This window comes from Mustela nivalis, assembly GCF_964662115.1.
Source record: "Mustela nivalis genome assembly, chromosome: 2".
NCBI lineage: Eukaryota > Metazoa > Chordata > Mammalia > Carnivora > Mustelidae > Mustela > Mustela nivalis.
Window position 1 is genome coordinate 162,691,698 of NC_139021.1, and position 17,069 is coordinate 162,708,766.

A 17,069-nucleotide genomic window follows, 5' to 3' on the forward strand; every position below is an offset into this window, starting at 1 on the left:
GAAATCAATAAGAACTGTAAAAAAAAAAACACATTGTAATACATTCTTTCTGTTTTAAATTGTGTTAACTTGGGGCCCCTGTGTGGCTCAGGTCATGATCCCAGGGTCCTCCCTGCTCAGCAGGGAGCCTGCTTCCTCCTGTCTCTCTGCCTGCCTCTCTGCCTACTTGTGATCTCTCTGTCAAATAAATAAATAAAATCTTTAAAAACAAACAAATAAATAATTTGTGTTAGCTCTTCAAAGTTATCTCTACCCAATTCTCCAAATTCTCTTGAGAATGTAAGTTGAGGGGCACCTGGGTGGCTCAGTGGGTTAAGCCACTGCCTTCGGCTCAGGTCATGATCCCAGGGTCCTGGGATCGAGTCCTGCATCGGGCTCTCTGCTCTGCAGGGAGCCTGCTTCCTCCTCTCTCTCTGCCTGCTTCTCTGCCTACTTGTGATCTCTGTCTGTCAAATAAATAAATAAAATCTTTAAAAAAAAAAGAAAGAATGTAAGTTGAAACAGTACCCTTAAGCTACTAACAACACTGAGGGAATAAAGAACACTTAATTTGAAGAGATACTGAAACAAAGTCTTGGCAGGGTGTATTAATTCTTTGCTCTTCTGACCTTTCTGTACTTATCTCTTTCTTCATTTAACTCTCTGACTTTCTTCTCATAGTCTTTGAATTGTTTCCTCTCTTCTTCAGACCACAGAGCATCAGGTTTTGCCATGAAAGCAGGTTGAGGAATCACCTGAAGATAAAAAGGAAAGCATACACTGTGGCTCAAACATAAATATAACAGTACAGTAAAAGGTCAGAGTTATCGTTACAGTTAAAAAAAGTAAAAGAACCCTTTCAAGGGATATAGTTCTTCAGATTGGCAAGACAATGGCCTGACACTCTGATGAAAAGATAGGAAAAACGTTACAACTGTTTTTCTGTGACAAGCAAGAGTGGGCAGTTTGGGATGTACAGAGACTCTTAGGTGACAGGTTCAGACATGTATGTTGATATCTTCATAAATATGAAGTCGATAACTTCACATGCGTTCATAAAACTACACCTGGGCTCCAGGGACATGTAAGACACGTATCAAAAGGAATGTTTCCTTGCTACTACATCCAGAGAATTACAGATGCAACATTATCACTGCTTTCTACAGAGACCAGAACCACTATGGTTGGTTGTTTTGTTCTTTCATTTGTGTTATGTAAGATGGGGAGGCAAGTCCAAGGTTTCAAATTTCTCATTTACCTAATGTGATATATTTATGAAGTACAGGGAGGTTGTATATTTGTTGTTGTAGAATTTCTAAACCTTGGGCCAATGTAGACAAGAATGATCAAATTTGTGTAGCTCTCTCTACCCCCATTCCATCTTCCATAAGAACGTCCAGAAGTCTTACCATTCTCAAAATATCCTCCTTCTTGACTTCCAGAACTCCTCCCATCATGTCCATCAGGGCTCGGTGCCTTGTGTTGGGCCCCTAGAGAAGAGCCACGGTCAGGGAGGGCAGCTAGGACAGAGATCTGGCCCTCTGGTAGAACCAGAGGCAGTCTCCCACCCAATGTTAGAATGACTGCATTAGAATTGGGCAGGATGGTAAATGGCATGGAGGGAAGAGAAGAAAGAGGCCACTGAGATTCCCGGGACTTCTGACCACAACAAATGCCCCGATGTGTTTCTATAGTGGAATAAAGTACAAGACTATTCAACCAACTTAGGAACAAGTATCCCTAAAGGAAAGAGGGTCATAGGTAAGTTTGAGCAAAACTGCATACCCGTGTCTGAAGCCATCGCTCCATTTCATGGGTCACGGTCAGTCCTGTTTTGGCTTTCAGCCATGGATTAATAAATTTCTGAGCTGTAATCTGAAAGAGAAAATGTGGCCCCATAGTGTAATGGTCAGCACTCTGGACTCGGAAAGAGAAAATGTGGTTTTCTGCTGTTGTTCTTACAAAATTTAAACCAAATATCCCTTCCACACACCAGGGAGGAGGTTAAAAGGCATTATGAGGATAAAGGAACCATCCAGATTTCATAATCAATTTCCTATCTTGAAATAAAGAATGAGAGGGTTGGGAAAATTGATCGTGACTTCTCTATTAGTTCTCAAAGCTCTTCTCCATCATTGAAGATATTGTAACAGGGATCTAATTCAGATGAGAGGGGCAGGAAAATGGTTTAAAGGAGTGTCATCTAAGCCAAATCCTGTAGGATGAGGGTCCTGAGAGGTTAATAGCTTGAAGCATTCAAGGAATTGTGGGAACACAAGTGTGGCCAGCCCAGAGCAAGGTAATGAGAGCAGCTGAAGAGGAAAGGAGCCATGGTTGGCAGTCACAGAGGAGCTTGTTATCTAGAGTGAAATGGGCAACCACTGCAGGGGTTTAAGCAAGAGAAAGACATAATGTAAGTTTGGCTTGTAACAAGGTCACTCTCCTGATGTAGAAGGGATTAGAGAAGAAGCAAGTGTGGTGAGGTTATTTATGCACATACAAAGACTGCCCACAGTAGGATTTTGGTGACAGCCGCAGAGTGGGGTCCTTGCTCTCACTGTGCTCCAGAGTCTTAGGTTACACGGCAGGAGTCTGGTTCTGGATGAAATAATTTCCTTAAACAAGTACAGTAGACTGTAGAGATGAAGACATACTCTGAAGGATAGGGTTTGGGTTCAAACCCCAACTGTGTCACTTTTTAGCTTTCTAACTGTGGTCAAGCTACTTAACCTCTCTATGCCTTAGTTTCCTTACCTGTAAAATAGAGGTGTTATTAGTACCTACCTTGTAAGGTCTTATAATGATAAATTAGTTTCCATCGATCTAGGGCACTTAGAACAGGAACTGGCTTTTAACAGGGACTATAAAAGAGTTTGTTATTATTTCTAAGCAACACTATTAGCGTTTGTCCCAAAGCAATCAAGCTGGTTTCATACAAGCAAGGATTTTTTTTTTTTTTTTTTTTAGTATTTTACATTTGGCTATATTTTAATTATTTTCTTTAAGCATTTACTTGTAACCACTTCGGGCCAAACACCTTTTTTTTTTTTTAAGATTTTATTTATTTATTTGACACAGACACAGACACACACACACACAGCAAGAGAGGGAACACAAGAGAAAGACATAATATAAGTAGAGGGTAATACAAGTAGAGGGAGTGGGAGAGGGAGATGCAGGCTTCCCATTGAGCAAGGAGCCCAGTGTGAGGCTCGATCCCAGAACTCTGGGATCATGACCTGAGCTGAAGGCAGATGCTTAATGACTAAGCCACCCAGGTGCCTCCAGCTAAACACCTTTTAAGAAGGCTGAACAGCGGGGCATCTGGGTGGCTCAGTTGGTTAAACAACTGACTCTTGACTTCTGCTCAGGTCATGATCTCAGGGTGAAATTGAGCCCTATGTTGGTCCCTGGGCTGGTCATGGAGTCTGTTTAAGATTCTTTCTCTCCCTCTCCCACAGCACCGCCCCTTGCCCCTGCCTCATACTCTCTCCTAAAAAGAAAAAGACTAACTAACCATTGAGGCCCCTTTCTCTGGGATCCATACTGCCTTAATGACCCAGATAATTACTGGAGCTTCATCACGCTCTCTTCTACAATGTGATCCAACCTTTTCCGATATAGGTACTGGACCTAGGTTGGGTCAAGGAAAGTCTTCCTACCCAAATGTGGAATTAGGACTGAGAGATTCTCGTTTGGACCAGCTATCTACTTGAGTAAGGAGAAACAAAGTAGAAACTGCTAAAAGCGAAATGCAGAGAGAAGTGAGCTAAGAGATAAAGAAAGTGGACTTCTTGACTCCCCGCAGGATTCCGGTCTTTGGTTCCCTGTTTCTTTCTAGGTTTCCAAATCTTCCCTAGATTCCACAGGATTCCAAAAGAAATTCTCATTATTGCTAAGGCAATGTCAATTGTTTTTCTTTCTTGTGACCAAGGATACCACCTGATACAGTCACTTCCAGTAGGGCACATGAGGAGATGAGTAGGAAAGATGTGGGAAAATGTCCTGAGAGAAAAGGGAAGGGATAGCACAGCTAGCCAGTACCTCTTTGTTTTCCACAACGAGGGTTCTCTCTGGCTTCTCACAATCATCAAATTCTGGTTGCCAGATCACTTCTTCCAAGTCTAGATCTAAAATAATTTCTCGAATTCTTACATTTCTTTCCTTCACACGTGCAACTTCGAACTCTTTTTGTTTATATGCAGCATCAAACTCACGGTTGAAAGCAGTTTTTACCTTGTAAATGACATCCTGAAATACCAACGTGACACTGAGAACACATGCCATGTTATAGGTCATGACTAGTAACGAGGTCCCACGGCTTTACTTTCCTTCCAAAATCAATTTAGAAATCATCAGGAAGTTAATCTTTCTAAAATACTTTATATTTTAGTTTATATTAAGTCATTGATTAGTTCAGTGATCCACAGTGGCTTCCTACCAGGGGTAGGATTAAGGCAATGGCATAACCGTTATATCACAATCTACTTCCCGAAATGGAAGCTGTAACTCAGTTATACAGGTATGCTGATAGATGCTGAAGTAGATGATGGATACTTGGAGACTCTTTGGGTTATTCTCTCAATTTTTGTATATGTTCTAAGAAAAAAATCCATCATAAAATATTTAAAAAGTGATACGTGATATTTAAATTGGGAAATGGCTTTTCTTTGAAACCTTGGTTGGGGGAGATGTGTTAAGGAAAGGATGGCCTATAGAGGTTGTTTAGAGAATTTCCCAGAAAAGCACCACCACACACAATATTCTTCCTCCGTATGGTCATATCATTCTCAGTTAGGAAGGGGACCTGAGCTGGCGAGCTGCATCAGCCAGTTGTCCAGATGGCAGTGGGTCCGAATGGACTGCTCCCACCTGCGCGGGTGAGCGGGATGATGGTCAATTCAAAGTTGTCTTTATTTTACCATCAGATTCAGTCTATATATCTATCCTATTGAAGATGAAACCATTAAAGCAGGTAGAAAAATGATCTTAACAGCGGACAAGAGAATCTCTCTTGGGCTGAGATTAACCTGCTTATAGGAAAACATCTTAATAAAACAGCAGAAAGGTGAGGCACTGAGGGTGTGGGTCAGCAAAAGCTGAGCAACAAGAGAGATAACAAAACAGTTTTGGATAGAAATGCACAGGAATTTCAGGGGGTGGAGGAGAAGAAAAGAAAAACAATAGTAAGAGAGAGCAGGTAGGAGGCTGGAACTCAAATGGCAGATACGGTTGGAGGACTTTCAGGAATAGGAAGAGCCAACATTACATCTAGAACCATCCACATTGGTGCAATCTGTCACCGAAATTTCAAAAACTTCTGGTAGGCATAAACAGTTGTGTTCTGAGACTGACTCGTTCAGTGGAGAGTAAGGAGTAGGAGCTTAGAGCTTGGGGAATGATGCACCTTATTCCTGAATCCCAGAAGAGAAGTTATGGAAGTCTTAGAGAGGAAATTGTATCTCTCCAGGTTGAGGGGATATGTAGCAATCATGTCTTGATCTTACAAGGAGGTCCTAAGGGACATCTGAGTTACCTACAAGATGGCATTCGAGAACCTCTTCTATCTTTGAGCTTCCTGAAGATCTAAGCAGAAGAAAAGTTTGTTTGTGGTGTCAGCCAGGGTAGGTTTTCTTTGGAAAACCTGTTATCATAGAACCCAGTCCAGATAGATGAAAGTAACTCCTGTATACAAGTTCCTTTTGAAGAACATGGACATACTAGCCACTGGATATTTCTCTATGTACCTTAAATACATCATAAATTAGCATTAGACTTCAGTTTGAGCCTTTGCAAGATGCCTTATAGGGACTTTTAAAGATTTTAGAGGATAAAGAAAAAATTCACCCACTTTCAGTAATATAATTTGGTTGATTTTCTCCTCTCGGGAATGAAGTTCCAATTGGCTTGACAAGAAAGAGGCTTGTACGCCAAAATCAGTACTGAGACTGCCAAGCAGGTAATTGGGCAAGTTGGGATTTTTTACTGCCACTTCTTCTTCTTCTTCTTCATCCTCCTCTTCATGATGCTTTTTGGCCAAGGTAATTGCAGACTGCGCCTCTATAATTTCTTTCCGTACCTAAATATAGAAAAAGGTGACACGAAAGTTATGCAATAACAAGAATTCTCTAAAGGGCAATTTTGCGACAACTTAAATATTTCAGTCATTTTAGGTGTTAAATTGTCTTGCCAACAACTGAATTCAAAGTTATGGATAGATCCTGAAACTGATTCAGAAGAGATTTTAGCTTTGGAAATTGACAAAGTGCAGATAAGTCAAGAAAGTAAAAATTGTCCTTGATAGTATGTAATATTTATCTTTCTGTCAGGATGACAGTTTCTTATAAATATCTTGAGTTTTTCTTGGAACATAAACATTAAAAAATATACCTTCTCTTCATGTTTACAAAGAAACTTATTCACAGAGGACTGGTGAGTGTAGGTTAAGAAGACTTGAAATATGCCTTCATTTTATGTTTCAGAAAAAAAAAATGGATGCAAGTTTCTGGCCAAAACTACATTGATGGGGCAATGTTTTTCTAGAGATCTGATAGAGAGTGCTGCTTTAAAACAAGCAAGCAAACAAACAAACAAACAAACAGCTAGAATTGCTTAGGAAAACCATAATTCCACCAAAACAGATACTACTTAATCTTTGGTCAATTATTTAAAAATATAATGCCTCGTGATACAAGAAGATAAAAAGAGTAGGATAGATGAAGACCAGTTCTGACCAGAGCAAGAACAAAGCCCTATATCTAATTTTTAAAAATTATGTCCTCTTATTTGAGGGCTAGCTAGTATTGTATAGGACTATAGGTGTCTTGATTTATTATGTAGATTTAGTTCCTATAATTATTAAAATATATTCTACAATTAACAAGAAATGAAAATATAAATAATATATAAATTATCTTGAGTTGTATCCTAACTCAAATCTGTATGGAGACCCTAAAATTAAACACATATATATTTAAAATTGTACTTTAAGACATTCTGTTTCAATCTTCTTTTGCCACAAAACTCTCTTTAATTCTTTCAACTCTTCTTCCGTGCGCTCTTTCATTGGAAAGTTCTCAACCACGTAGGGCAGGTGAAAGCACTTGGGAAAAAAAAAGGCAAGATGAAATAAATTCATTTGTAGTACAACTGTGCATATCAGAGTTGGAGTGAGGGATATCCCTGACCAAAATTAATTCATAGGTCATCATGCATGAGTGGAATTGACAGTGGAAACTTTCTCTGAAATAAAACAATGTACACCATTAGTATTGGTGTAAACTTTGGGTAGAATTACTGAGCTTTTATGAAGGATTTATTTCTAGAACACTGGTTCTCAACTAGGAGTGATTTTGCTTGCCCTGTTCCCCTCCTTCTCCCCAGCCCTCCAGGAACATTTGGCAATGTCTGGAGATACATTTGATTTTCACTAATGGGAATTTTGGATGTTACTGGGGCCTAGTAGCTAGAGGCCAAAACATCCTAAAATCCACAGAATAGCCCCCACAACAAAGAATTATCCAGCCCCAAATATGCCAGTCTTACAAAACCCTGTTTAAGAGCAATACTCAATCACAGATATGTAGTGCGGCTATATACTTCATTATCCAAATTGGTGGTGGTTGGGGGGACAGATTTGAAAGTGAGAAGGGTGTTCTTAATAGTTACTTAAGGACCACCAGCATAAACTGGGACTTCTGATCCCCCTACACAAAGAAGAAAATTGTGTTGGGAGGAATCTCAATGAAAAAGCATTAAATAATCCAAATGTTTAGAGGGCACAGGTAGAACTGTGAACAATATTATGTCTAGTTTTCAATCTGTGTGAATGTGATTGAGGTGGCATTTTGGAAGGGACAGATAGGAAGAGCAGAGGCAGGTAGTTCACAGAGGAAGGAAATCTTAAGAGATGGTGGCTTGGAAGTACACCGGGAATGAGCAGAGCGGGAAGAAAGAAAACAAGAGAGATGGGGGCGTGAGTTCGTGGAATTTAGTACAGGGAGGGTGAGGATGCTCTGAATGCTTTTCCATGTGTGAATCTTCTTAAACTTATTTAAAAATCTTTCTGCCATGAGACTTTCAATGAAAGTTCTCATTGGCTAAGGTGTGGTTACCTGGAATTATGTCTGTTACCTTAAGAGCTCGACCTTTCACAGCCATCGAATTCCAGCATTCTTCTTTAATAAGTTCAGCCAAATAGGCCTTGGCGAGGTTTTGCATCTCTGCATCCTTTCTTATCTTGCAGAACGTAGATGAAGGGAAACAATGAGCACAAATATGTAGCTTCTTAAAAAATAATCTGAATTGCAAATTCACTAATCAGTCATGGCTGCACATTTAGTGGCTGTCTTCTTTCCCCATTACACGGAACTGCCTTGTGCTGCGAGATGCACCTGGGGACACTTTCCTGTCTCAAGGACCTTTCCTAAAGTTTAGTCTGGAGGCTTGGAATTTCCTTCCTGGAGGACCAGGGTGCCAACACAGAAACCTCTAAAGGCAGGCAGGTGCTAACCATGAGCCAAGGTGGTATGAGGCCAATTGCATGGTGGACTGGACAGCTAAAATGCCCACTATCACAGGTCTGGTGGGTTGGTGCAGGGCTGGGCAGCAAACCCACTATGCCAGATCTTCCTGTTTTATTAGAGAAGTTTAAAAATATGTATTTTTAATGAAACTACCAGATATCTAAATGTTGGCTTAATTCTTGTCAATGCATATTTGAAGTGCCAGTTTGTGACCTCTGTCTTGGGGGCCACTTAATTCTTCTATTATTTATGTCTACCATAATTAAATGCTCCGTGACTCAAAGGGATCATATGCTTGACCTTTTTTCATTTAGAAACATATGTTACCTTAGTTGGTTTTATCCGCTTAAGTAAGCCAACTGCTTGATTTTTAAGTGATTAGGAGTTCTTGTTTTAATGGAGTTTGCTGAAAGACCTAATATGAAAGTGAGGACCAACAATCTCTAGTCCTTAGGATCCACTTCAGAACCTCTTTTGCATTTCTCTTTGTTGGCAGAATTATCAGCAAACTAGTTAAGAATAATATCTCCCGGATTAGAAAATGTCTTATTTGTTCATTCAATCATTCATGTTTCTTTTATTCACTGTCTGATCAAAGGCTTTGTTTTAATTTGTATTTGATTTCTTTTTTATCCATTGAGTTAATGGCTAATACAGTTTTAAATTATTTTTTCCTTAAATAAACAGCTGTTTTGGCCTGTCAGTTGTCAGAACCTGTCTGATTCCCAGCCTACCCTGCCCTCTCCTCTCCACTGCTGAGGTTATTTGATCAACCCCTCCAGACTTGGTCTCTAGTTCTGTGTCCGGGTTATCATTACTGGGCTTTGGTCTTTCTCCTATGGTTGAGATCCTGACCAGGGCTAACTAATATTCTTCTCCCTTTAGGACTGGGGTCCCTGACTGGGATCCACTGACTCTTCCCAGGGACTAGTATTCTCTTCCAAATGTGCCTGGGTTTGTGCCATCTGCTAACACTGTTCTGTGCTGGACCATCTGGTTTCACTATCACATCCAATCTGAGACCGATACTTCTTTAAAGTCCAGAGCTCTAACAAAGGTAATAATATTGGGGAAATAACTATATGGAGAGTCTTTCTCTGTCCCAAAGACTGCCTCAGAGGATTAAGAAGGCTTCTGGGGAAATATGCAGGAATTTGGTAAGCAGCAAGAAGCATCTGGAGCAGAGGCATGGGGTGGGGGTAATCAGGGTGGGTTTATCAGTGTTCTGTAGGTCAACAGGCCAGAGGAGCAGGTTTGCGCGGATGAACGGTCACACCTGAGCTTGGAGGGAGAAGCAACGTTAGAGTGAGGGGGTAGGTATCCAGCCCAAACTCATTGCAGAATGGTCAAGCTGAGAAGCTTTTAGGAGAACCTGGTACCAGAATGGGAGGAGGCATTCCAGGCTTGGGTGAAGCCCAGGTCAAAGGGGAAAAGCCCTAGTAGGCAGACTGGGAATGCTTCGTGGCTTTTATTCAAGTTATAAGACCTTAGCCAAGTGATTCTAGGTCTAATTCCTTAGTTTCCTTAAGTCAGGACAACAACAACCTACCTTTTGGGATGGGTGTAACCATTAAAATAAATAACATTCAAAAAAGCCTCTAAATTGGTGCCTATTTATTATAATAATAAAATGGGATCATTTCTTTTTAAAATTATTTTTATTAACATATAATGTATTATTTGCCCCAGGGGTACAGGTCTGTGAATCATCAGTCTTACACAATTCACAGCACTCACCATAGCACATACCCTCTCAATGTCCATAAACCAACCACCACCCAGCAATCCACATTTTTTTTTAAAGATTTTATTTATTTGACAGAGATCACAAGTAGGCAGAGAGGCAGGTAGAGAGAGAGAGAGAGGAAGGGAAGCAGGCCAAAGGCAGAGGCTTTAATCCACTGAGCCACCCAGGCGCCCCCACATTTTTTTTTAATGAGATTAAGAGTCTTCTTATGGTTTGTCACCCTCCAGATCCCATCTTGTTTCATTTTTTCCTTCCCTACCCCATAACACCCCGTCCTGCCTCTCAAATTCCTCATATCAGAGAGATCATATGATAATTATCTTTCTCTGATTGACTTATATTGCTCAGCATAATACTCTCTAGTTGCATTCACATTGTTGGGGATCATTTCTAATAGCTTTCTGTTGACCGTAACAAAAGCCGAATTCTTTACTGTGATGTACAAGGTCTTTAGAGCTGGCCTCTGCTCCCACCCCATTCTATGAAGCTCTCTCCTGTCCACTGTGCTATTGTCCTTCTGTCCACTGTGCCATTGCCCTTCTGGCCTTTCTGTTCCTAGATTTCTCCATTTCTGCCTCAGGGCTTCATTCATGGTGCTTCCTTAGTCTGCCATTCTCTTCCCCCAACTCTTTGCATAGTTAACTCCTCTCCTTTTGAATCCCAAATGAAAGGTCACCTTTTTCAACTGTCTTTGATCACAGAAGTAGATGCCTCATATCTATCACAGAATTCAGTTTACATCATGCAATATAGAGAGATTTATTTAGGGTCTGTCTTCGCCAGATCAGCCCCATGAGGGCAGAATCTATATGACTCAGTCATTGTATTCAAGGCACTGACAATAGTGCCTGGCATGTAATAGGTGTTTAATAAACATTGCAGAATGAATGAATAGATAGACGAATTTTACCTCCTTAAGGTAAATTTTACCTCTTTGTGTCTGTTAAGGTCCTTTTGGTCCTGATTCTGTTATCCAGTCTGTTCCCTTTCATTCTCAGCCTCACATCATTCACTAATTTGACAAATATGCCTCATTTCTAGATCTTAATTAACTAATTAACATGTTTAACAGGAGAGCACATGACTGGAAGCTTCTCTGCTACAGACATCAAATTATCAGCCTCTTTTTGATGCAGTTGTTTAACCAATTATAATTCACTTAAATGCCTTTGAATCCAACCATATTTCTTTCTCTTGTTTAGAAAAAAGTGTTTTTATACTTGCACACTCAAAAAATCAAATATGATGTGCAGATTGAGAAAAAGGTAGCTTAAGAACATTTTGTGTAAAAGCATAATTAGGACTTTTACTTTAAAAAAAAAATCCATTCAAGTAAACAGCGAAATGTCACCACCAGAAAGAGATACAAAGGCTATAGTAATAGAAGTATAGTATCCGAGAAATGGAGGTTTCAGTTTATACTTTTCTCTAAACTGGACAGAAAATACTTGAAATTCTTTTGTGGATGCCATACTCAAAGAAATGAAGCCAGAGGGAAAACGCATGATGATGATGAAGTTATTAAAACTACCTTATTTGATGGCCATAAGACCTGGAATCACTAGCATAGATGAGAGAAGATACATAGGGAACATGCTAATTGTTAATCTTCTCTATTTTAAGGGTGGCCATAGAGTAGATGATGCTCAAAGGGTGGAAAAATCAGTAAATAAAGAGAGGAAGATATCAACTGTCATTAAGAAAGGGCTAGAGGTGCCTGGGTGGCTCAGTCAGTTAAGTGTCCAACTCTTGATCTCAGCTCAGGTCTTGATATCAGGGTCATGAGTTCAAGCCCTGCATTGGGCTCTATGCTGGGTGTGGAGCACATCTGAAAGAAAGAAAGAAAGAAAGAAAGAAAGAAAGAAAGAAAGAAAGAAAGAAAGAAAGAAAGAAAAGGCGAGCAGGCTCACTGAACTGGAAGGTCCAAAGTTGGCATAAGGTGGCTGAGAGGATTTCTAAAAATGTTTAAACATATGGTGGAAGATGGTTGGAACAAAAGTCATGAAGGAGAGACAAACATCAGATGTGTGGCAGGCCTAGACACTCCTCTTTCTCCTATCCCCCTGCAATTTTTTATAAAGATTTTATTTATTTATGTGAGAGCAAAAGTGAGAGAAGCAGCAGGCAGAGAGAGAAGCAGGCTCCCCACTGAGCAGGGAGTCCGATGTGGGGCTCAATCTCAGGACTCTGAGATCATGACCTGAGCCAAAGGCAGATGCTCAACTGAGCCGCTCAGTGCCCTCCTCCAACTCCCAAACTTAATAATTCTCTGACTCACTGCATTTATATGCACTGGGTTTTGTTCACATTATCCTAGAAAAGTTCTCCTTCTCATTTTCTTTTTACTTCTTTAATTATATTTCAATTAGATTTTTCAATACCTTTGCCACTTCTTCCTCATTTTCATCATGAAGCCTTTCCAGTTCTTCAAGATCTAGGCCAAATTCCTTTTGGTCTAATTTTGCAATATTATCGACTGTTTCATTTTCTTCCATCATAGCCAGAACCTGAATTTTTCAAATAAGAAAGAACGATGACAAGTAAAGAATTAAACTTTATAGACATGCTTTTCTGAGTCTCTTTAGACAGAAGTCAGTAAAAAAGAGATGTTTTGTTTATCTGAGTGTAACTATCAAGTAAAGCATTAGATTATGGGTTTATTGTGGTCATTTAAGTTTTCAGATTTAATCCTTAAAAACTCATTAATTAAAAAACAACAAAAATTTAAAAATTCATCACTTCATTGAATGAAATTAAGGAATTATTGATATTTAGGTGTGCTGGTGGTATTGTGGTTATATGTTTTAAGAGTTCATATTTTGGGGTGCCTGGGTGGCTCAGTCAGTTAAGCATCTGACCCATGATTTCAGTGCAGGTCTTGATCTCATGGTTGTCAGCTCAAGCCCCCTGCTGGGCTCCATGTTGGATGTGGAGCCTACTTAAAAAAAAAAAGAAAAGAGTTCTTGTCTTTTAGAGGTACAAACTTAACTAAAGGTGAAATGATATGATATCATTTACTTCAAAATGATCAGGAGATTTACTTCAAAATGATCAGGAGAAGGGATAGTGGGTAAGGGTGTAGATGAAATAATATTGGTCACTGGATTTATTATTTTATTATTCTCTCTCCTTTCCTACATATTTGAATATTTCTAAAATAAAAATTACCTTAAAATTATCTTTAAAAGTTTATAACTTTGGAAAATTCAGGGCCAAAGGATATACATTGTAACATATATGACAAAGTATTATCTTCAATATACATAGAGCTCTTACAAATCAACAAAAAAATTCAGAAAATATAATAGAAAAATTTAGGACTTCAATTTCAAAATGGTTGACTAAGAATGGGCTTTACAATCATCTTTTCCTGCTTCAATCCATAAATTAAGAGGAAAGACATGTATAATAAATAAATAAATCTATTATTATAATTATGAGGAAAAAAAGTATCCTTTAGTACCATGGAAACTGTAACATCTAAAAGGTGAAAATCAGATGGATCCAAATAATACATGATAGCCCCAAGTGCCCATGAGACAATACTTGAGAAAATGCAGAAGCTACACCAGATATAGGAGCGCGGGGTAAACTAGAAGTAACTGGCAGAGTGATTAGTTGGGGGTACTATATTGGAAACAGGCAACAGAAACTTTATGTATCTGCACTGCCACTTGATAAAACTCCCCGGGGGCCCAGCAATGACAACATAAGGGTTTGCTGCCAAGTGGAGGGAACTGGAATGAATATCTGGGTGGGAGACAAGGACAAGACAATGACAAGGAGTGTGCTAGTGGCTAGAAGAAATTAGAGAACATCTCCCCCTGCCATAAGATAGGTGGCCAAGCCACTTCCCAATACCACCCACCCCTTCTCATTTGACCAGACCAGAATACCTGCCGAAGTCACACTCCTACACATCTTCCCAAGCAGGTTCAGCTGGTGTGGTGGAATTACAATGGAGTGTGTCAATTTTAAAGATAAGCATAGAATAGTAAAAATAATAATAGGCAACTAATATTTGGGGAACAATAAGACCATTGAAGAGAGACAATAAATTCAATAAACAGAAGACTTGTTATACAAACAAAGAGAGTTAGTTAAACAGAAGTGGAATTTCACATTAACTAGGGATGCAAAAATAATTGTATCTCAAAAAAAGAATCAAGAGATTATAGAACTTAAAAGTTTGATCTTTGAAACAAAAAAAATTCAATAGATTTGAATGGACAGGATGAATAGGATGGACACAATTGAAGATAATTAGTGATCTGCAAGAATCAGTTAAGAATTCTACCAAGTATAAACAAAAAATAAATAAATAAAGAGAAAGTGTGAAAGCAAACTGTAACTACTTGTATGACACATCTTGAAGGACCTCTAATAAATGCACTTCAGAAGAAGAGAATAAAGAGAATAGGGGCCACAGTGTTGAAAGAAATGATGAGAGAATTTTTGAAGACATAATATAGCATCAACACTTGAGACTGAAAGGGCATAACCATTGTGGATGAGGGCCAGGTCTAGACACAGAAATGTTGTGAAATTTAAGAACCAAATCCAAAACATTTCTAAAGGGGAAAAGAATTTTGCCAAGTAGAAGAATCTGTCTCATAGAAGACCCACCTTAGCAACACTGGATGCAAAAATACACTGGATTGATAGTTTGGGATCAAATTTTTCAGGGGAAGAAAAAACCTTGAATCTGTAATTCTATAGTCATTAAGCCATAGTTCATGTGCAAGGCTGATATAATTTATGGACAGTCAGGGGCTCAGAAAGTTCACCAATACCCATACCTATGAGAGGATTATTAAAGATGTACTTAATACAGAGGAGGTTGGGTAGAAAGACTTAAATCCAAATAAGATTGACATGTTTTTAAGAGTCTTAAAAACTAGCAATTTAGAGCTATCATTCCAAATGATATTATTAAGAGAAGGTGAGGGAAACAGAGGAAGCTGAAAAAGTAAAAACTAATAATAATACACGGAGGGTCTTGTCTTATATGAAGAGTGAATATGGTATGATACACTCTAAACCAGAGCTTCTCCAAATTTAATGTGCCAAAAATCACCTGGAGGTCTTATTAAAGAACATATTCTGATTCAGGACATTCAGGATGGGATTAGGATTCCAGGTGACATCAGTGCTGCTGTGCTCTTCCATGGACTAGGAAGGCACCAGATCACACAGAAAAATAGAAAGTCAAGTATGTGAGTCAGAACCTTAAAAATAGAAATAGAATTATGACTTCCAAAATAGTAAAGAAAAATAGAACAATAATAAAAAAAAGTATGAACAATCCAAGAAGATAGAAAAAAGGGGAAAATAAATAAGTTTAAAATATGTTAAATAGAAAACCAAAAATAAAATGGAATAATTTTAAGCATATCAATAATCACAATAAATGTGCCTAAACCCACCTATTAAAAAGCTCAGACATGATTTACAAAACCAATCCAGTTGTATATTAATTACCAGACAAAAGAAAGTTGGGAATAAAGGAATGGAAAAAGGTATATAAGTAAGTGAAATACATAGCAAAAAAATTAATACAGCAAAAGTTAATATAAAAACCAAAATGTAGATTAAGAACATTAAAAGAGAAAAAGACAGATATTTCATTAGGATAAAAGGAATAATTTATTGAGGGGCTCTCTTGTGCACATTTGGGCATCTAATATAAATATTGATAGAAATACAAGGATAAATTGACACACAGCTAATCAAATCCTAGAAAATAGCAGTTCAAATAGCAGAAACATAAATATAAAGAACTTGACACAATTAGATTGATCTAATAGGAAATTAAAAAACAAAAAACAAAACAAAAAACCCCCCAGAGAATAAAACATTCTTTACAATGCACATGGAATAGTTACAGGGTTACAAAAAGCAACTGGATACAATGCTACAAAGATAATTTCAACAAGTTTTATTTACTGACTACAGTGAAATAAATTTCAAAGTTAGCAAAAAAAAAAAAATATGTAAAACAATCTATAATAATATACAAGGCAATCTGAAAAATGGAAACAGACAGATGCATACACTCTTCTAAGAAAATCTTTGGTTGATGTGTTCAAAATGGAATTACAAATGTTTACAACTAAGGAAAGATTAGAAAATTAATTATCAAAATCAATGCAATATAGTCAAAGTGGTACTCAAAGGTATATTTATAGCCTTTCACACATTGGAAAACAATAGGAAATAAACCAAGTTCTCAACTCAAAAAAGTAACAAAATGAGGACAAATAAACCTGATGGAACTAGGGAAGAACAAATAAAATTCTCAATTGCTAAAACCCTAAAAGAGTCAAATGTATTGTTATAAAATTATATATAATGTTCTCTTATCATACTAGTCACATCAATAAAAACTGTCCCATAAAAACACAACTGTGCCATATTAGTAAAATAGAAATGCTATTATAAAGTGTGAACAAAAAAAAAGATAAAAGGCATAAATATACAATTAGGAATAGAAAGCTATAACTGAAAAATCAGAAAGACTTGAGATTAGAATATTATACACATTTATATATTTTAAAATCTAGATGAGACAATTTTCTAAGAAAACATAATTTATCAAATCTATACTTCAAAAGAAAAAGAAATAGAAAACCTGACAAAATTAATTATTGTAGAAAAACTTGAAACAAAGAATCAACTCCTGTAACAGAAACCAGGCACAGATGGTTTTATATGTTTGTATGAGTTTTTGTTTGTTTTTTAATGAAATCTTAAAACAAAAAGAGAATTCACACTTCATTTTTTTTTAAGGTTTTATTTATTTATTTGACAGAGAGAGA

The 17,069-nt window shown here is 37.9% G+C and overlaps 1 protein-coding gene across 6 annotated transcripts in view; it reads right to left on the reverse strand.

The window, feature by feature from the left end:
• Positions 1-17,069, reverse strand: part of CFAP43 (cilia and flagella associated protein 43) — a 104,672-nt gene that overhangs the window by 28,349 nt on the left and 59,254 nt on the right. For 5 of the 6 annotated variants that reach the window (XM_082722599.1, XM_082722598.1, XM_082722595.1 and 2 more), the window contains 8 exons: positions 12,633-12,758; positions 8,113-8,217; positions 6,965-7,081; positions 5,831-6,058; positions 4,024-4,230; positions 1,765-1,854; positions 1,389-1,469; positions 609-734 (listed from right to left, as the gene is read on the reverse strand). In XM_082722599.1, the coding sequence (XP_082578725.1) occupies positions 609-734; positions 1,389-1,469; positions 1,765-1,854; positions 4,024-4,230; positions 5,831-6,058; positions 6,965-7,081; positions 8,113-8,217; positions 12,633-12,758 (1,080 nt within the window). The remainder of the gene's footprint in view (positions 1-608; positions 735-1,388; positions 1,470-1,764; positions 1,855-4,023; positions 4,231-5,830; positions 6,059-6,964; positions 7,082-8,112; positions 8,218-12,632; positions 12,759-17,069) is intronic. The other variant, XM_082722597.1, reaches the window with a different exon arrangement.